This window comes from Planococcus citri, chromosome 3 (genome assembly GCF_950023065.1).
Source record: "Planococcus citri chromosome 3, ihPlaCitr1.1, whole genome shotgun sequence".
In the NCBI taxonomy this organism is placed as follows: domain Eukaryota; kingdom Metazoa; phylum Arthropoda; class Insecta; order Hemiptera; family Pseudococcidae; genus Planococcus; species Planococcus citri.
The window spans coordinates 54615347-54637828 of NC_088679.1; the positions used below are offsets into that span (position 1 = coordinate 54615347).

At 35.0% G+C, this 22482-nt stretch overlaps 2 protein-coding genes across 3 annotated transcripts in view; one reads left to right on the forward strand and one right to left on the reverse strand.

Annotated features, from left to right (window-relative positions):
- The window catches only part of LOC135840777 (cell adhesion molecule 2-like), an 87154-nt gene that overhangs the window by 18449 nt on the left and 46223 nt on the right, over positions 1-22482 (reverse strand). For both annotated transcript variants that reach the window (XM_065357451.1, XM_065357452.1), the window contains exon 5: positions 1031-1164. In XM_065357451.1, coding sequence (XP_065213523.1) covers positions 1031-1164 — 134 coding nt within the window. The remainder of the gene's footprint in view (positions 1-1030; positions 1165-22482) is intronic.
- LOC135840779 (uncharacterized) lies at positions 16929-21532 on the forward strand. The gene is made up of 3 exons (XM_065357453.1): positions 16929-17103; positions 17180-17368; positions 17603-21532. Exons 1-3 carry the CDS (start codon positions 16987-16989, stop codon positions 18008-18010), a joined length of 714 nt encoding a protein of 237 aa, XP_065213525.1. The 5' UTR covers positions 16929-16986; the 3' UTR covers positions 18011-21532.

The window sequence follows — 22482 nt, forward strand, 5'->3', positions numbered from 1 at the left end:
CAAAAGTAAGAAAGGAATTCAAATCATAAATTGCTTGCAGGCGTTGAAAAAAAATTTTTCATCATGAAAAATCGATTGTTGAAAAAAAAAACAAGTTTCTTGAGAGAAATCACTATGGGGAATAAAATTTTAGGGTATGACATTTCTCTTTTGTAGAATTTGATTTCTTGTCAGAAGATTGTTTTTGTGATTGAATGATTTTTTAGAGATCTTATGTATGGGTAACTCTGTAAAGTTGATGAGCGAAATTCATTTTTCTTGACATTCCAAAAATCAGGTAGGTAGGTATTTTTCTCATAATTTCCATTTTATATCGTTGAATCATTTTTCCTCATGTGGGGGGGGGGAGGGAGGGGATTCAAAGCTCCTCCTAATGGCTGTATTTAAGCTGTACTCATGCATGGTTGGGATAAAATGTAGTTTGTACAAAAACAGTTCCTAGGTAATTTTATAGAACCGAAATTGTACTGTAGGTAGCAGAATAAAATGCTCTTCAAAATGAGACCAATTACAATTTTTAATTTCTTCAGTTAAATTGGTAGATACCTTATATTTCAAAAAAAAACAAAAAAAAATGGACAAAAAGTGTTTAAACTATCTTTCTTCTTCCTCACATAAAAGTGCCAGAAAATTAAGGCTATGGTTAGTTATAGGTACACAAAAAGTTGAGAGTAAAACGCAATCACTTTTAGTGAATTGAAAAAAAATCAAAATTTTACAAAATTCTTCGCACATTTCTACAAATTAGCTATGACTATGACAAAATGTAACTCTCAAATATCCAAAAACCGTCACCAAGTCGAATATCTGCTCAAAAGAAAAAAAAATATTGACGCAGTCTCATTCGTACCTACAAACGAAGAAGAAATATCGCACTCTACCGCAAATAATTCATTTCAAGTTGAAAAATATCTCCATAAAACGTAGAGCTAGGTACCTCGCTATACACACCTTACCTTATTTATACGCGCGTTAATAAACATTACATATACGTGAGCTATAATTACAAAATATATACAAAAATAAATACCTCGCGACCGTTTATAAACCAACGTAATTGAGCGGGCGGATACGATTTCCCAGACGTACACGTTAGGTTAATGGTATCTCCAACCTGATACGCTTTTTCTTCCCCATTTATATGTGGATCTTCTTTTGGTAAAGCTGCAAACCACTTTCAAGATTAATTTGTTGCATTAAAACAAAACACTTGAAGAAAAAAAAAACAACGAAAAGGGTAGGTAGATAGGTAGGTAGGTAGGAAGTAGGTAAGTAACTAAGTTATATCATTGAAAGTTTAAATTGGTTAAATTCTATCGACTTCGAGTAGGTAGTGTGATCTGTTCAAATGGATTTGTTGTTAAACATTAACTCCCTGAGGGAAATTTCACTCACTTATATGATATTGTGTTAATATCTTTTACCCAATTATATAATATCAAGTCAATATTATATTTGCACACATATAAGGAAGTAATACCTGCATAAATATGCATGAGGATTGGCATCTATTATTACGGAATCAATGATGGATTCTTATAGATAGGTTCTTGAAATATAAGTAGGTATAAGAAAAGGAGACAAGAATAAGATTTCATTGGAATGAGTTGTCACAATTCTTGTAGGTAATATTTCAACTATCAATAGGTACCCAATAAAAAAGCTCACAGATACTCATTCTTGATTTGATAGATGGCCTCTCAGGTAGACCTTTGCAACACCTATTTTCTCCAAGACAATAAGAACTATTTTTGGTTTATATAAATCACGTTTATGAAAACCCAACGATGAGATGATCTTCAAAAAAGAGAGTAAATTAAATTTCGCATCGATAGATTCACTCGCATAAAACTCGAACCATTTTCATAAAGCAAATGTATTTTCAAAACATGAATAAAGTTTACAAAATGTACGTTCGGATTTTCATTCACAAATTAGATGTAAGAATGTCTTAAAATGAGACAGCGAAACTCCAACTCGACCGAATATGAACGGAAATTACCAGAAATGCTGGCCAGACTAACAGAGTTGACTACGTTAAAAAGATTTTCAACAACGATATTGTGGTATATTCTACAGCACGAATTAAACCAGCATCAGCAATACAAATGGAATTTCATAAACGTTTAGAATTCTAATCATTACGATTATATATTTACTTAAATTTTTACTTTGGTCTTCGTGCATCTCTACTTGGATTTAAACGTATTAAATGGACGTAGATATCCATTGAAAATAGCTAGGTACTTATATTTCCTCATTCTACTTCCATCTTATATCTTGTAAAAAAAAAACCGTTCCTTTGGTAGTACCTCGAGTATAGTATACGAGGAATGAAAAATGAAAAACGAACATGGTCGTAAGAAAGGAATCCACGAAAGAATTGCATCTCTCCTGGAAAATTACGGTTTATCAGAATCTTAAGAGAAAAGATGTACTACTCGTACGTACAAATACATGTAGCTAGGTACCGCAGAGGTACTTGGATATGAGACAAACACACAATAAATCCTTTGGCGAAGGTAAAATTTAGATATATTGTTTTTGTCTAAGACAAAACGGATCAATTTCTAGTACTAAGTAAAAAGGGACAACGCTACACTTCTCTCCATTCCTTCTATTTTTTTTTTACGTTTACCAAACAAAGCCAGCAACGAATTCCATTTTCGCTACAAACCAAGACTGAAAGCTTTTTGATAGGTTACGACCACGAATAGAGTTAATCGTGCTTTCGAAATGGTGCGGTTTGTAGTGATAATAAATGGATGTCATTACTTGACAACGAAGGTTGCTCGTGCTTACACTGGGGTCGTACATATTTATAGCAGTATGTGCACTGTGTCTATTTTCGAAACGGCTGGTTATGCATACTAAATTTTAGTTTGCGGCCCGCTATTTCGTCCTGCGTTGACCGCCTTAGGCTGGAGCTCATCAAACAGTATTAAATACTCTAGTTTCCATTTAAATGAGATTCAATTTCTTCATTATTATAGTTTAATGTTTTACGCTTTCTCGCTTAGTTTGAAATCTCTATATTTTTCTCTTCGTACAGTATTTAGCCCCACCAAAAGCCACGTATACAGCTAGCAGTGTTCTATGCTATATAGAATTCGTTTTACACCTACTTACCTTTCAATATCGTCCTATCTAATACCTACAGGTTTCAAAGGCGAATGGAGTTTTTTTTTTGGCTTTTATGTTGCAGACGTTCGTAATAATTTTCATCATCATTATCGCGAGAATCTACTTAATTTGAGAATTTGATATTTTAGCGAATCGTTTTCAAGATTATATTTTATTCGTCGTCCTATTCAGTAAATTTGTGTAAGTACAATGTGCATCATTATTGGGAAACCTGAATTATTTCGATATCGAAAATGAACTTTTTGAACATGTAAAAAGATTAATACTGTAAGAATTACCAACGTAGATGCTTGATAACGATGTTGATAGAATGGGCAAAAGTGCGGGTAAACGCAATCTTTTAGGAAAGACAAACACATAACTTTTAAAACAACCTTTGGAGTTGTATACAACAACTTTAGCAAGGGTGCTGTAAGAACATTTTTTTCTTCTTTTTTTCTTTCTTGATAAGCAACTCGTCAACTTGTTGGGAGAAACACGTCGAGGAGGACTATTCTAATGCAAGTGTATTATAACGTGAATCAACGTTTAAAAATCTCGAAAGTTTTCCTCTACAAGGAGACAGGAGTAACATTACATACTTATTAATGTATTAGTATTTTAGCTTGCATGTTAATAAATTTGCATAACCAGTTTGCCGTACTTTTGCCTTCTCGGTCCATTCCAAATAAAACTTGAACATAAAATGAAGTTGAGTGATCGGGTTTTGCTCAATTTATCCCTTTTGGAGGTTCTCTCAGGGTATCCTGCCCAATTGGCCGAATCATAATTACTTAAACTTGAGCTTTCAAAGAGAAATCATTTTGAAAAATGGAAGTTTTTGAAAAGCTCCAAATCCTTCATTTCCAAGAAAACAGATGAATAAGAATTGGACATTTTTTTCAAAAATAATTCAACAACATACCTAAGTAAAAAATATTAGTCGAAAGCACTTTTTGAAAACATTAAAAAAAAGTATTAAGAAAAAAAATCTTAAAGACGATGGTCACGGCCGTCGAGAAAAGAGGGGGGAGGAGGAAGTTTGATCCACGCCCGCGCTTTCTGGAGGGCCTGGCAAAAGAAGGGCGTGTAATGAAAGAAAACCCTGTTTTTTTTAGCCAAATTTTTGTAAAAAATGATGGCTATTGCGGTAGGCCCAACTTTGGAAAAAAAGGTCGGGGATGAAAAATTTTGATAGTTCTCGACGTTTTGAGCTCAAACTAGACGATTCCCGGTGTGTCAGTTGTTATATATATATATATATATACCTATATCTACTTTTGTAACGTTATGGCACCTTTTAGTTAAATGTCGTTGTGGCACCAGGTAGCAAGTAAAGAAAACTTAGTCATTTACGCGAGCGTTTTTCCGGCAACGGTTTATTCATTAATAAAAACCAACTGGTGCCTCTATATTATATGAGTATAGAGTGATGATTAAGGGTATAAGCAACAGCGCCATCTAATCGAAACATTTTACAGCGAATTTTTACAAAAGAATACATCGAAAACCAATGAGACCTGAAAATGGTGCCACAACGTCTGTTGACTATATAATTTTACCAGTATATTAAAAGGGACTTTTAAATGTCGTTGTGGCACCAGTACAAAAATTTGCCTAACGACCCCTGGCAGTGCCCTGATGACATTCCACATGATTTTAAATAAAATACGTTGTGGCACCATTTGGTGGTGCCACAACGTAAATTTTGGTGCCTGAACGTGTGTAAAGTATATAAAATGGTGCCACAAGTACATCAATTATGAGTATTTATTTATAAGTTTCAGCACGACCTTGATTTTTACATTTTATGACCTGGAACCTGCTCTAATTGATCAAATCAACTCAAACTTAGGGAATAGGGTTCTTTTAAGACCCAAAACTGACCCCTGCAGTTTGAGGGGTCAAAGTTGAAAATTACAGAAAAGTCACTTTTTTGGAGGGGCATAATAAGACCCCAAATGAACGAAAAAGGTTCAAAATCATACCATAGGTCATTACCTTCATTGTAATCAACATATCCAAATTTCAGCTTCCTAGGTCATCCCCACTCCATTTTAGGTGGGAAAAACCACATTTTACCCCTATTTTTGACCCCCTCACCCCTAAAATTGACCTAGGGGGTCCAAATTCTCAGCATGCAATGAGAGGGTGCTCCTTGAGTGCTTTTTGCAGGATTCAACCTTCCAACCTCATTTGACCTCTCCCCAGGGTCAAAAAAGTGGATTTTTACGTGTTTTTTGACGTTTAGCCAAACCTACAGCCCCTCCAAATTGACCTAGAGGGTCCAAATTTTCACAGTACATTGGGAGGATGTACCCGAAGTGCCTTTTGCAGGTTTCAACCTTCCAACCCCATTTGACCCTTCTCCAGGATCAAAAAAGTGGATTTTTTCATAGATTTTACGTGTTTTTTTGAGAATTTTGACATTTAGCCAAGCCTACAGCCTCTCCAAATTGACCTAGAGGGTCCAAATTTTCACAGTACATTGGGAGTATGTACCCGAAGTGCCTTTTGCATGTTTTAACCTTCCAACCCTATTTCTACAGAAAGGTCATTTTTTTGGAGGGGCATAATATGACCCCAAATAAATGAAAGGGGTCCAAAATCATACCACTGGTCAGTACCCCCATTGCGATCAACATATTCAAATTTCAGCTTCCTAGGTCATCCCCACCCTGATTGAGGTGAGAAAAACCACATTTGACCCCAGTTTTTGACCCCCTCACCCCTAAAATTGACCTGAGGGGTCCAAATTTTCAGCATACAATGAGAGCGTGCCCCTTGAGTGCTTTTTGCAGGATTCAACCTTCTTACCCCATTTGACCCCTCTGCAGGGTCAAAAAAGTGGGTTTTTGCGTGATTTTTGACATTTAGCCAAACCTACAGCCTCTCCAACTTGACCAAGAGGGTCCAACTTTTCACAGTACATTGGAAGGATGTACCCGAAGTGCCTTTTGCAGGTTTCAACCTTCCAACCCCGTTTGACCCCTCTCCAGGATCAAAAAAGTGGATTTTTTCATCCATTTTACATGTTTTTGAAAATTTTGATGTTTAGCCAAGCCTACAGCCCCTCCAAATTGACCTAGAGGGTCCAAATTTTCACAGTACAATGGGAGGATGTATCTGAAGTGCCTTTTGCAGGTTTCAACCTTCCAGCCCCATTTGACCTGTGTCAGGGTCAAGACAGGTTTGTTATCCACCATATTTCTCGGGGGAGGAAGAAAAAAGTTGGGCGAAGCCCGAGGGGGGTGCAAAGGGACGGAGTCCCCCCCGCGAATATAAGTAGTAAATAGGAGAAGGAGAGAGTTGGGCGAAGCCCAAAGGGGGGTGCAGGGGGGACGGAGTCCCCCCGCGAATATAAGAAGTAAATAGCAGAAGGAGAGAGTTGGGCGAAGCCCAAAGGGGGTTGCAAGGGGGACGGAGTCCCCCCGCTATCATAAGAAGAAAATAGTGGAAGGAGAGTGTTGGGCAAAGCCCAAGGGGGGTTTAGGGGGGACAAAGTCCCCCCCCCACACAGGCGAAGCACAGGAGCGAAGCGAGGGTGCGAGTAGTTCAAGCAAAGCGCAGAACATGAAAAAAAGACATCCGCAGTAGGTACCTAATTGGGCAAAGCCCAAGGGAGGTTTTTGGGGTGACCCCCAAACACAGGCGAAGCACAGGAGCGAAGTGAGGGTGCGAGTAGTTGAAGAGCCCTCAATGTTACTGGCACAAAAATTTGGCTCTTACGTAGCGGCAGACTGCTACGACTTTTTTTTACTTCTTGTTTTAAAATTACAAACATCGCATTTGGGCCCCAAAAATCTAAAACAGAAAATGAAAATTTTTATGAGTCATATGAATATGATATCAATCCGGAAAATCGGTATTTTCCCCCTATCCCAGCCCAGCTAACAAATTTTCAGTCTAACCCCTTCCCTCCCCGCCCTCTCAAAAAACCTCTACATACAGGGGTACGCAAAAGTCAGCTTGCATCCTCGAAAATCAAGAATGCGTCAGTTTATAACTCCTGGACGCGGAAGGTAGCATTCTACGAAAAAATGAGGCCAAGAAAACTTGTAGAGAATTAAATTTCCAATCGACGTATTTTCATTCGTTCATTTCTAGGATGCTTAGTTTTTGGTTTTCTGACAAAAAACTAAAAACTTTCGGAAATAATTTTTTGAAAAATTTGCCAACTGAGTTTCATAAAAATCAATCTGGATGAGGGGGAACGAAGCATTCTACGAAAAAATGAAGTGAGGGAAAATTGTAGAGAATTAAATTTCCAATCGACATAATCTCATTAGTTTTTTTTCTAGGATGCTTAGTTTTTGATTTATTGATAAAAAACCAAAACTTTTTGAAATGTGAAAATTTCATTTTTCAATTTTTGCAAATTTGCAAGCTGACTTTTGCGCACCCTTGTAGTTTCGCCCCCATAAATGTGGCTAAATTATATTTGCCTTGGGCCCGCATTGGCTCTTGGCCCTGACGATAGTAAAAAAGGTCATCTGGCGTTTCCCAAGTTGAGCAAAAATAAAAACTTGGTGAAAAAATGCCTTTGTTGGAAACCCCTGCTATGCTAACGAAAATTTGGGGAAAAACGCAAACGAATATTTTCTTTTTCAGGTTCTCTACTTTTTTTTATTTGAATAAAATTTTCAAAAACGAAAATATGTATCTTTTATTTGTTTTTATACACTCTTTTTCAAATTTTTGAATTCGGAAACACTGGTGAATAACAAATAACCAATATCAAAAATAATAAACTGAAAACGTATTTTTGTGCGACATTTCATTAATTCAAAATTCAAAAATCACATCTAAAAATAAACTATAATATGCAGTTAAAATCTTAGTTAGGAGAAGAGGGGGGGGGGGGGTTTGAACATGTTTGTTCGATCTCAATCTCGCGTGGTTGCATCGAAATCTGAATTCAGTATGTATCTGTAGTTTAGTTCCCTCGTAAACTCTTGAATAATTTTTTTGTGATTAGATCTCTTGCCAATTATGAGATCTATACATATACCTACCTAAATATAGAATTTTATCGCTCACTATGTAGGTAGATATCCTGAAATTGAACGAAAATTTCGTCAAATTCCATAACCGAATACCTTTAAATTTTTCTTCAAGTTGTTGGTAATTTGATAATGGAACCATTTCCTGAACACATCGTTCACTTTTAGTCTAACATTTTGAAATATGCGTAAAGAATGTCTCCGCTAATAAAACTCTATCGGCTGGAATAATTTCACAGCCTCGTAACAAATTTCCTGTTCCTATATCGTCATCTCGCTATAGAGATACCGTACCTGCTCAATACTGTTTCGTAGGTTGTACGTACTACGCAGGCATTAGGTAAGCAAAATACTTTCGAATAAACACTTCGAAATTCTCGTGTTTATTTCTACGCGTACCTATATGTGTGGGTATAAAAGGCAGCTGAAAAATTCCCAACCCGAAATATCTTAACTAAATGTTTGCCATTGCATAATATACATTCTTCTTTCGCATTGATGGATACATAATTTGTCGCAAATATATCGTCCATAGTTTTGCTACTTGATACATCTAGGCTGTCCATTGTATACCAGAACCTACCTATATGTATGTAATAACCCAAATATCAACATAAAACAAGATGGTAATTAAAACGGGCCCGCAGAGTAGCTAAATCGATGATATTTGATTGCACTGCGGATGAAACCGCTATTTAGCACGTTAAACGATAACGTTCACGTACAAATGCAATAATATCGCGAATAATTCTGCGCCAAGTGAACTTTACATAGCGAACAATACAACTATATGCATCGTACACGTAGACCAAAGTGAGTACGGGTAATTGAAACATTACGTATTTTTCATCCAACTCAAAGAACAACGACGCCAACACTTGCAGAGAAAATCGCAGGATTCCACTCTAGACAAAGATGAACCAACAACGCAGCAGTACACGGAATAGGGGAGAGCTGCCCAAGATGGCATAGTGTCTAAGATGGCATAGTGACGATTACTCGAAAACTACACATTGAAAAAAAAATTTTTTTCGCTTAAAATGTTGTCAACACTGTAAACACTGAATCCCGGTATGTGACAAATTGTTCAATGCCGAAAATCAAAAAAAAAAACGACAAACAATTTTTTGCTAGTTGAAAGTTTTACATTTCTGCTACTTTAGAAGGAGTTATTGGTATGAAAAATATTTTGTTGCAAAAAAGTGGATGCGAATACGAAAAGTATAAGAAAAAAGGCTTGTAATGAGCTAATAGTTATAATAATTGCATCACCTTATATGCTTCTAATATCACTCTGAAATATATCAATGTGTTTGCCCAAGATGACATAGCATTTTTTGTCCAAGATGGCATATACCAATAACATTGTGTTTTCATAAAAAAATGTTCAAATGAGTTTTTCTTCATTTTTGAAATAGTTTTAATGGTATTTCAGCTTTTGCACTTAAATTTTGTAATAAAAACCACATTTGATCAAGTTTTTCTTCATTTTTGAAATATTTTCATAGGAATTTCAGCTTTTGCAATAAAAACCGCATTCCCTCGAGTTTTTCTTCATTTTTGAATTATTCGCATACGCATTTCAGCTTTTGTACTTGAATTTCGTTATAAAAACAGCTTTTAATCGACTTTTTCTTCTTTTTGGGAAAATTTTTATAGGTATGCCATCTTATCCATACCAGTGTCCAAGATGGCACATTTGGAACTTTTTTTAAAAAGGCAAATTACAGGTACTGAAAATGAGTAAAATTTTAAAACCAGGGGGGGGAATTTGTAGCCAAATGTTCATAGTTTCAGATGGTGTATTCATTTTTTCGGATAATTCATTATAGCGCCCTCCAGATTGCAAAATGTGCAAAGTATGCCATCTTAGGCATCTCTCCCCTATATTTATGTAGGTAACGCGATGGAAATAGTACGGAAAAGAACTCACGAGTGCTATGTATTTTTTTTCACCCTCAACATTCTTTGAGGAAAAGAAAGAAAAAAACGAATAAAACACGCGATAAGTTGAATATCTCAAGTTTCACATTTAAACTTCCACACCATTTCGGTGTATATAGGTGGGTTAAGGTAAGGTAGGTAAAGTAAGCGCCGAAGATATGGCGTATATATCGAAAAATGATGCGCGAAAAGATTATTAGATAAGAAGTACATTTTTCATTTACAAATGCTATTTTCAAACATCGTGTTCTTTTTCACCTTACTTACCTACCTACCTACCTACCTACCCACCAAAAAAATCATCGTTTTTATAAAAATACGTTCGTATGTCTATTTACTGGGGTAGAAAAAAAACACCTCTGAGTCATCGGTAGAAAGTGTGGCTTGAAATACTTTTTTGGGGGTGAAAAAACCCACGACAAAATACACAGTTCTCGTTGTTTCAAACTAGGATACAATTTTTGAATTCTAAGCTCGATTTTTCTTTGCAATTTTGTTCTATTTATAAACTTAATTGTAACTGTTCATTTATGTATCAGATAGTGTTTTTCTTTCTTTCTCAATCACTCAGTAAGGTTTTAATAAAAAGTGTTTTAAAATGTATCTGTTGAAGTGATGTAAAAGAATAAAAACACCTCAATTTATGAACTCATTTTCATAATATCTAAAATGTACAACTGTAGCATAAGAAGCCACTTGTGAGATCCCCCCCGGCCCGGCTCAAAAATGCTACCTATCTCACAAAGAAATTCTTGAACTTGGCGCTCTTCAATTTGAATAAAACCAAAAGCTGCTGTTATGGGTCATAAGCGCCGCGCCGGGCCGGGCCATTCCACGTCAATTCGACCAAGAAATGGTAAGGGAGGGGGGGGGGTCGGCGATTTTTTAACGGAATTTTTCCTGTGGAAAGGCCTTCCGAAGGGATGACCAATTGACCAATGGCGCAAATCGTAGCCCTCTGGCCCTTTTTTAAATGCTGCTAGGGGGTGTCAAAGTTTTCAGTGATTTTGAAATATCATCCATTTCAGCAGTGGATTACTCAATAACCGCGATACCTATCAAAATTGATTTTTTTCCTTTGGTTAAGGGTTTTGAAAGGCTTTTTGGTGATATCATAAAAATCAGTGTTGCCACTTTTTTTCGTACGAAAAATTAGCTCGAAAAGTTCCAAACGTAGTTTTTATATCGTTCCGACTCTCAAAAATTTTCTGAAAAAAAGTGCCTATGGACAGTAGAACAACATTATTGAAAAATTAGGATGGCGTTATTACGTCAAAATCAATTTTTAAAAAATGAAAGTTTGCAAAAAAATGCAATTTTTTGATTTAAAACATGAAAAAAAGTTTTGATTGGTGAAGTTGACCCATTTGACCCTTATTTTTACGTATCCGTTGCAAAAGTTGAAAAAACCTTTTACTTGATGAAATGAACTCATCACAAAAAAATCAAAATTCGAAAAGATTCAAAAAATGAACGAATTTTAATTTTTTTGCTATGAGTGTAATTTTTATCAACTTTTTTATGAAATACGCCAGAAATGAGTCAAAAGAAGACAACTGAACAAAATTTAAACTTTTTTTGATGCTGGGAATTAAAAATTAAATTTTTTCCGGATTTTGATTTTTTTGTGATGAGTTTATTTCAGCGAGTGAAAGGGTTTTTTCTACTTTTTCAATGGATACGTAGAATTGGGGGGGGGGGGTTGGTCAACAATTTTCTAATCGATTTTGAAGATCGCAGTGCCTCCAAACTACTAAATTTTCTGATTATAATTTTGGAGTTTGCTGAAGCTCCAAATCGCAAAATTTTCAGACGAACAGAGTTCGCAGGACCTTCAAATTTCAAAACTTTCAGACCAATTTTAGAGTTTGCAGGACCTCCGAGCTAAGAAATTTTCTCGTAAATTTTAAAGTTTGCACCAGGTGATGAAAAAATTCTTATCTTAATAGAAACCTCACGAATTCGCATCATAATAAGCGACAAGACAACAAAGAACCAAGATAAAGGGCCCTTTTCCTTTTTTTTTCTTGTAAATAAATCATCTAATTAAAAATATAAACTAAAATTGCAATTGCTCATCAATTACCTATTAAAACTGAACGAAAACAAAATCTACTAAAATGAGTATTTCGTCCTACGCCTCAATGATTCTCATATTCTATCCAATTTTCACAACAAACGATAGGAATTACAACTTTTTAATGAAGCATAATTTTTTTGCAACAAAAAGAACCAATTTGAACGATTTCTTAAATTTAACTTTCACACGACCTGAACAACTTATACTTTTGAGGCATTCCGGAGCCTCTAGCAATTTTCCAATTTTTTCCAGAAATTTTAAATCGTTCTGAAGAGGATAAAAATAAAGAACTTTGGACACCCTCGCGACCGTTTCAGGTACATGAGTATAGTTCTCGTAAAACTCCAAAAGAACCAGTTCCAAAGTGAATTTTTGATCAATTTGTAAATTTGGTAACTTATTCTTGAATGTTCTGGTAACCACTTGAAACGGTTGAGGGGATGCTCAATAAGCACCCATCAAAGTTATACATTTTAAAATTCATTTTTGACCTCTTCAGAGCGATTTGAAATGCATCGAGAAAATTGAAAAATTGCTGGAGGATCAAAAATGTCTCAAATCAAGTACATAGTTCTTGATGAGTGGAAGTTTACCTAATTGAATAAATCTACTCACATTTGGTTCACTTTGCTCAAAAAATTTACACGTGAACAAAAAGTTTTAAAATCGACCATAAATCAGTTTTTTTGAGCTACCTTCCACCTTGAATGACTCTAATTTTTACCATCCTTGAGGTACCTATATATTTTGGTTTAAAGCTATTGCGATAAAAACGGGGGGGGGGCAAACACATTTCTTCGTTGTATAGCACGGTAGCGTCAGAATTTAGATTAGTTGATGAAATGGAACCTTTTTGCTCATATGTACCAAGAAATCCAGGATTCATTTTGAAAATATCAATTTCTTCCAGCTACAATATTATGCTTAGGTAAGTATTAAAAAAAGCATCCAAGTGAACATCTACAGATATGTGCGCAAAAAAGGTGTATCTATACTTGAAGTATACTTATTCTGAGTGTCACTACCTATTGCATTTTTTATTATTTATTACTTAAGACCATGCATTAAATTGAAACTTGGAACGTATCATTTACTTAAGTATGTTAAAATTGATAGTACCCTACTTAAATATTAAAGAAATATCAATATATAGGTAGCTATCCCTTCCAAGAGCGTGTATTCGAAAAACGTGAAGAAAATCACTTAAATATATTTACAAAAGATAGAAAAAAAAACTAAGCTCAGCAAACAAATTTGTAAAAGGTAATCAAGATTACAACGAGAATTTCAAAAGAGTTTTTTCGTCGATTTTTTCTCTCTAAATGAATTACCCTACTGTCTTGTGGGATTTACTGCCTTAACCCAACAGCTGATAAACTTCCTAAACAATGTCTTTATTTCGTTTGGAGTATTCTGTTGGTGGTATTTTGTCCCTGAAAAGAACTAAACATTTCCCTCGACCTTTTACCACAACCTGTGGCGTAGGCGTAAGGAGAATGATATTCAGCGAATTCGTTCAAGTTGTTTAAATGGAGCATTAAAATTAAAAGAAAAATTTAGTTTTAAAGGTAACTTTCGAATTGAACTTCGCTTTCTGTGGAGTTGGAATAGGCGGAAGGACAGAGGGGAGGCATATTTGAATGATTCACACCCACGAAAAAGAAAAGTGTAAATTTATTTCCTCTTACGTCAGCTTTGATGGTCTTGACTGGAAAAAATTCAATAGCCAACTAATTAATTTCTAGCGAAATGATTTCATCGAATGAATTTTTTTAACAAAAAAATTTAAAATAAAAAAAACGATGAAAATCTTTGAAAAAAACGTCTTCAAACTGTTCGATTCTCGATCATTTTTCTGTTTCCTTTAGACATAGTCACCATTTCGTGTCTTCCAGTTTATTAAAAACTTCTCCAACGAATTTCAAAATTTTCCTTTATCTTTCAGAGTGAAAAAAATTAATAAAAGAGAACTCTCCTACGAGTCTACATTTTTGTTTAAAAATCGACCCCTTGGAAATGAAACGTTATTTAAATTCGAGTTAAATTTAAAAATTAATTGAACCATGTAATTTTAACAATTTAAGGACAATTTTTGGTAGGCACATTCGAGTTGGTATATTTTCATAAAGTCAAGTACAGTCGGCGAAGAGTTAATTTTTTTTTCATTTCTCGTTTCAATTTGCCTTACCTTGCTTTTATTTTTTATGTTAATTAATTTGATACTTTTTTTTAACGCGCTGTCGTTAAAGCGTATTTTTACTTCTATTGTTGTAGTTTCATTTCTTTTATTGTTATTTTCTCACCAACTCACGCTTGATAACCCAAATTTGTGAATAATGACACCGTAGACTTATAATTAAATGCTCTTAAAAATTGTAATTAATGTTTGAATAAGTGATTTTTTTGTTTGCTTTTTTCGTTCCTTATAATAAACCAAGAGTAGCAAGAGCTCTCGTAGCGTCGAGGGTGTTATTAGCCTGGATTTTTTTTCTTACTCCTAAACAACAGTATGTCTGTGGAAACTGGTCGATTGGCAGAATACTGTTGTGTTCGAGGAGTCGAAAATATTATTACGAAGTTATTAAATTATATGAATGAGTTTTTGGGTATCAAGGTTGAAACTGGCAAATTGAAGATTTATTTTGATATTTTTATACGCTTTTGAATGATTTCCTGGTCTGGGAGGTGATAAAGAGGGCGACAATGTTGACAAAAATTCCTTTTACTATGTTCTAGTTTGGCCCAACGCTTCTATTTTAGAGATTTACTCCCATAAATTATTTCAATTTTGGTTTTTCAATCAAAATAGTACCTACCTAGCTATTTTAACTCATCAGATTCCAATATCCTCTAAATACAGGAAATTTATTCATCCATCTGTCCACTGACATTAATTTATACGCCAGAAATAACGATGCAAAAACTTTCTGTAGGTACCTAATTTTTATTCCTTTTATATTTTACCCTCAATTTATTCACACCTTTCAATAATACCCAAATGGAGATTTACCATACAGATCATACTTTTCCATTCCGAGTACATCTTTTTCATATAAATCCGTCGTAAAAATTATATTTTTATCGGGTCAAAAAACAATACTGAATGAAAGGTTTGGAAAAAAAAATGAAATAAAATCAACCGAGCGATGAAATATTTATTCAGTTTTCATTTGCAATAGAATCAATTATACATCAAGGTGCATAAAGCTACGATAGACTGAGAGAAAAGAGAACGAAAGACAGGAAAAAAATTGAAACAAATCGCTCATCAAATTGCAGATAAAATCATTAAATTTACAGACGAGATTGGAAGCGGAGGGCAAAATAATATAAAACGAGGAAACGATGAACACTTTTAACTAATAATTTTTCCGAAGTCACGTAATAAACCATACTCGAAAAAAGAAAACGCAAAAGGAATATTAATGCGTGAAAGCCGTTGGCTATAATTTGTCATTTAACGTAAAAATGAAAGCGATGCGAAATTTCATCGTTTCTGTGGCTGTAGATATGGCTTTTCACGTTCGTACCTAAACCTATGCAGTGTGTTTTCGATAATACAAGTATTGAAAAATAATAATAATAATCTTGGAGGTTCGTGAAATATTTTAAAAATTATTATAAATTAACGCGACGATTTCCTTACGATGTACGTATGTATAGGTAAAGGTATATAGTAAAAGGTAGGTAGGTGCATATAAAGGCCTAAATACGTGTCTATAAAGAGGAATCGAACAATGGAGTAAAGGGCTAGATAGATAGGTAGTTCAGCTACCAAGGTACATAGTGAATTGAAAATATTTCATCGTTCATATGTGCCTCTAATATGAAGATGAACGTTGTAGAATTTATGTAGACATTTATACACTCGAGCGAAATTTATGAATACATGTATGTTATTGAATATCGTCTTTCATTGAGCGAATTTAATTATTATAGAGGAAAATGCGTAATCTTGGAAGCGCGCTGCTTCTCCTCCTCGTCGTCGTACTGTACGTACTATTCGAGCCGCAAATTATAGACATTCGTATACCGCGTGCAAATAATAATAATAGCGGCATTTACAAACATTTGAACATGCTACAAAGTGCATTACATTCAATTCAATACCTTTGAACACCTCGTAAATGACCATACGATGAATTACAATAGGTAATTTGTACGTGTTAACGAGAAATGTACCTTCTCTTAATGTTACTGGTGGGTACTATTTCGACATTTCGTATTCGAATGAAGAGAAGAGATGTATCTCATTCTCATGCATACCTACATACCTACCCCCATAGTGTTGCGATATTTTAAAATTGTTTAAAAGGAAGACAGGAAATTTGTTTCAAGCGTTCGAAAATTTTTTAGTTACCTAAATCTAACTAGATAAAAAATCTTGAAAGCGTTTACTTATCTACTCCTCGATTGAAACTTTTTTTTTCAATTTCAGTGTAAATATAGGTATGTTTTAAACCAGATTTTTGAAGTTTTTTTTTTCATGTTGGTAAGTATGTAGGTATTCTTATTTTTGCGATCGGATTGTCATCATTCCACCAAGAAACTTTCAAGACTGATGAAATGTCAATTTATTTTTTAACAAAATGTTTATTGTGAATTTTTCATGTCTCATAAATGAGTCGTCAGAGGTAAGTATATTTTTACAAGGTATTAGGTAAGAGGTACATACCTATTTAAGATGAAAAAATACTAATTAAAAAGATAACTTGAAAGAAGATTATTAGATTAATAAATTCTATCTACTGATAGAATATTTCTTGACATTCAATATTGAAATTACTCACCTAAGTGGCTGTTAATCTAGCTTACATCTTCAAAAAAGTTTGTAAAATGTTCCAGACTTTGAAATTTTTTGTCATATATCTCAATATTCCTTCATATACTAATACATCACCAACTAATCATGATGGAAGAACACTTCACAACTTCGAGCAAAAAGTAGAAAAGGTAAGTTATGGTTGTTAATCTTGATTATACTTAAATTCATTTCAGTACCTCATTACAAATGGTTTTGTATTTTTAGGAGATATTGCCTTTCAATGAAGTAATACAATTCTTGGAGCAACCTCCCACAAGAATACCTGCAATCGTTTTTTTGAAACACGGAATCCAGTTGAAATCCAAATTGGAAATGCTTGCTAGGGAATCAATCAACGTTGAATGTGAAGTGAATCAGCTTCGTAAGGAGATAGGAGGTCTTAAAGCCCAAAAGGTAATTCACTTGTTAATTCTTTTTACATGAATGTATTAGAGTGAAGAAAAAAATGATTAGATAGGTACCCATCCAACTACCTACATGTACTTTTGTTTTAAATTTGTTTTATACAAAATTCACAAAATTATTGGAATCTGCTACATTCGATTGTTGATCATGCATTGATACTCTTTTTTATATTTTTTATTTATTGATATTTATGTTGAGAATTATTATGGTGTGTTTTCTTAGGACAAAGCAGACATGTATCAGCTAATTCTTGGACTCACATCTAGAGTTGACACCTTAGAAAAGCTCTTAGCCCCAGGTGAGGAGTTGAAAGGAAAGCGCAGCGAGAGATGGATGCAGATTTTTTCCAAGCATACTCCAGCAGTAGAAAATGTTCGTAGAAAAGTACATGCTGCTGGAATGACTGAAATCTCATTTGCTGAACAAGTGGAACGTTTAATTCAAGAACGAAACAATCTTGCCGGCCATGCAAACGTTCCATTACCACGTTTGGTGAAAGAAAAAACGATTGAAGGAGCACTTAATATAATGGAAATTACTGAAGATATCAAAGCTGTTGAAACGTTAAAAATTTTAATAGCTCCGGTGAAAGGTTTAGACTTATGGCCGAGAAAAAGACGTATTAATTAGTAGCTATGAAATGACTCTCCAAAAGTATTAATAAGTATCGATACGTAAAGTCCTGCGTTTGAGATAACACAAACGGAAAACAATAATATAACGTTACGTAACACTCAAAATTCAATTTCAGATTAAGTATATTGTAAGCTTTTTTAATAGGGCCAGACAGGTAGACAGACAACCTTCACTTAGCCATACTGAAGGGTCAATGACCTAAAGAGGCCAGACAGGCAACCTTGAACGGCCAGGCAGGTAGGTCAGTGACCTTGAGAGTCCAGACAGATGGGCCAATTACCTTAGGAAGCTGGACAAACGACCTTGGGATGCCAGACAGGAACGCAGACAACCTTGAGAGGCTAGACAAGTACATAGGTCAGTGACCTTAAGAAGACACCATGACGGGTCAATGACATGACCTAAGGATATTAAAAGCCATTGATCTTGAGAGGTCCTATAGAAGAAAATACGACCTTGAGTGTGAAGACAGAAGGGTCAATGACCCTCAGAGGCCAGACAGACAACCTTGGGAAGCCAGACATGTCCTAAGGGTCATTCCATGTCAACTCAACCAAAAAATGCGATTTTGAAAATCATGTCTTTTGATTTAACTCAAATTTTTTTTACAATGTCTACCAACCCAATAAAATAAGTAAGAAACTCCGCAATTAGTTTGGTCCCAGCTCCCCAGAGGATGGGTGAGGGGGCTCTAATTATTTTCACATTGTCTCGAGGTATTCAACTTCAGTAGCGCATACCTCCAAAGCTACGATACATTCATTAAAACTAATTCCACAGTTCGAAAGAGCATTGCATTTTGAACTTTTTAAGCATTTGAAATTTTCAAAAGTAGGACCCTGAGAAGCAGTAAGGTGCGAAAAGAAACAAGATTGAAGGTGTACAATACCCTAGCAATACCAATGATGACTTATGGAAGCGAGGTTTGGGCACTGAAGAAATCTGATAAAAGAAGAATAGCGGCAGCTGAGATGAAGTTCATGAGGAGAACGGCAGGGGTGACTCTCAGAGACAGAGTCCCATCTGAGAAAATAACAGCAGATCTCGGAGTGATGCCAGTCATGAAAAAGATAAAAAAGTATAGGAAAGATTGGAGAAATCATGTCAAAAGGATGGAGGAAACAAGATCACCAAAACAGGTCCTCCAATATACACCAACGGGGAAAAGAAGCAGAGGGAGACCAAGGAGGAAACTCACTGATACCTCAGGCTCATCCTCAACAGGTTCCACACCACAGCAGACAGGCCAATAGGCCTACCGCTTATAAGGAAACGACGACGACGACGAAAGTTGAAATTTCAAAATGGTGGTGTAAGTGGGAGTTACCATTTAAAATTCTGAAAAAATTTCCATTGATGTGCCTTTTGATGCTTTTTCAAAATATTCAATTTTCGAGATGAGATCTTATAATGGAGGGGGAGCACCCCTACCCCAAATTTGGGCAAACCTTTCAAAAAAATATCTGGGGCATGTGATATATCGGATTGTATGTTTTCGGTGACGCTGAACACGAATATGAAGTTGGATTTTTGATTGGACTCCATCCACGCACCACAGCGCCTCTCCAAATGAGGTAAAATTTCAAAAAAGTGATTTGTTCTTGCGACACATGAAATAGTATGTTTTTGGTGACGATGAACACGAATATGAAGTCAGGTTTTTGATTGGAGCTCATCCACGGCCCCCAGCACCTCCCCAAAGGGTATAACAGTAGGTTAAAAAAATGGTTCATTCGTGTGACACATGAAAATAGTAGATATGTTTTCGATATCGTTGAATACGAATATAGACTTGGTTTTTTAAATTTACCTCGCCCATGGCCTCCAGAACCTGCCACAATGGGTTAAAGTGCAAAAAATTTGTTTCATTTGTGTTGGGGCCGTGTATGGGGTCCAATCAAAAATCAATTTTAAAAATGTCAAATTTCCAAAAAATTGTCAATTTTTGCAGCAGATTGCTCAAAACTTTGGCCAACTCCTAAACTTGACCCTCCGAATCAATTTTCACCATTTTTGGGCCGATCTCCATGGAACCTTAAACAGAAGTTGGCTTTTCTCCAGCAAATGGCGTTTTAATCAACTTCGACAGCTGAAAATTTGATTCTGAGGTCTAGGGGCTGGTCAAGGTAAAAATGGTAAAATGCTCTTTCAATAAGCCACATTTCAGCTCGATCGGAGTTGACGAGTTGTAGAGGTTACTCTGTAACGAAAATCAACATCTCTCTGGAAACTTCTGAGCAGCAGAAAAAGCACAAAATTTAGTTTGAAAAGACTGGTGTTCGGTAAGAAACAAATTTTCGTAAATAGTCTAGGTAGGTAATGAGTACTCTGTTCTAGTTCGGAAATATCAAATTCATGTTTTTAAAAATCCCATATTTGGAACCGTTGTAGTATTTCAGAATCACCTAATTCTTTGGAAGAGTCTAAGAAATATTTTGGTACTTGCTCAATACGAGTAGCATTAGGGGGGGAGGAGGAGGGGGTGCGATGTTTCCGAAGAAACTGAAGTTGAGCACTCAATTGGCCAATTCTCAATCATATTTGTATAAAAATATTCAGATACTTACCTTACCCAACAATTTTGACATTACCAAACGTTGCGGGGAAAAAATTTCTGGGTTCTTGAATTTCTATAATAGGAAAAAATATGCCAAAACAACATTTTTTGCTGGTTGTGGTTGTTTTATACAGTTTGACAGATTCAGCGGTTCAATTACTATTATTTTTTTCTTGTAAAGCTCTTGAAAGCTTTTTTTGAAAACTGGTTCCTCAATCTGAATTGATGGGGCAATTTTTTATAAAATATTCTTGGGGTAAATTTTATGGGGGAGGGAATAGGCACTCGTAACCAATGATTTACTTTTCTTATAGTTTCCAATCATTGAATTTTTTGTTTATTCTTTTGCGAGAGTTTCATTCGTGAAAACTCAACTTCAACCCTCTGTAAATAACTGTTTTCATAAAAAACAGTACATCATGCACCTACTTCCAATTATTGCCTCCATAGAAATTCATACACAAATAGGTAAACGCTGGCCGTCCAATGTACGACTGAAAGAATTATATTATATGTATATGTACCACTGGCGAAAGAAAAACAGGCAAGAGATTTTGTCCCAAACCCTCAGTGCGAGCTGTTCATAGAATATGCATTAATTCGATTTACATAATATCTAGCATGTTTGGAAAACGTGAAATTTCCATTCGGCAAGAGGAAAAAATAATCCCAATAATCTTGACGCTTCCTCTGGTTGTATATCAATATCTACGAATGAAGTTTCGAATTAATAACGCATTCTGTATCACTTCTTTTATCGGGTCACCACTTCGCCAGCGCCAGGAATGAAACGTAATATTTAAGGGGCTACGATATGCAATTTTATTAACACGTGTTTTCAGTTCAATAAGCACAGTGTATTTTATCAACACCTGTGTATTCACACTTTTTTGTTTTGTTTCGTGCGTATTCGTATAGTAGATCTTTCAGAGCCTAGAATTAGAAAACTTCGATTCGTTTTCGTATTTTATTTTTTTAATACTGTACATTTTCATTCTCAAAGAATTTATTCCGAACGTGATGTGATATTGATGGTTTCCTCCAAAAAAAAAAATACGTAGGTACATTTTTTTTCAAAACAGGGGGAAAAATATAATAAAAACAATAATAAAATTACAGGTAAGTAATTGAAAAACTTGTAAATTTTAATATTACAAGATAAGTAGACTGGTAGACATGATAAAAATGAAAAAGAAAAAAAAATCATCGTGTTCGTATTAATTTATGTAAATAAGACCAATAAAAGAGAGGGAAAAGGGGCATTATGAAGTTCATCTTTAATGCATCACGTCCGTGATTACCTTTTTCCCTTCTTTTTAAAACGCGTTTTCTTCTTTCAACCGAGCAGATGTAGTTGATTGAGGATACCAGCACAAATTATCGACTACAAACGTTACCCTCTTTTCATTCTCCGCTCTCGGAGTTCGTTTTCACGCTCAAGTATATAGAGAGCGGAAAAAAAATACTAATAAATAAAAATACGACACGCGGAATTCTAGCTCTATTAATAATTAACATATTTCGTTATTAATCATTACACTAGGTTTTTAGATGATTTTTTTCCCGCTCTTCTCTGGCTAATTTACTGTGTGAGTTCGATGTAACCGTGATTTCCAACCATTTAGTTTTGAATTGCTTAATGGATGTTTTTGTTAGAAAGTGGAGGGAAAAAAACGGCGAGTCGTTAATGTATCGCGATATTTTTTTTGTAATTTTTTTATTTATTAATTTTTGAATAAATTAACGCGTAAAAACGAGCGAAAAAATTGCGAAATTTTTTTATTCATTTTTAATGAATTTGAAAGCTGTTTTTGTACGAAAAGATGTTTAGCATGTATAGAGTTAGTTATTCGTCCAGCGAAGAAAATGTAGATAAGTAGGTACTACCTACCTTTGGGTAAACGACTAT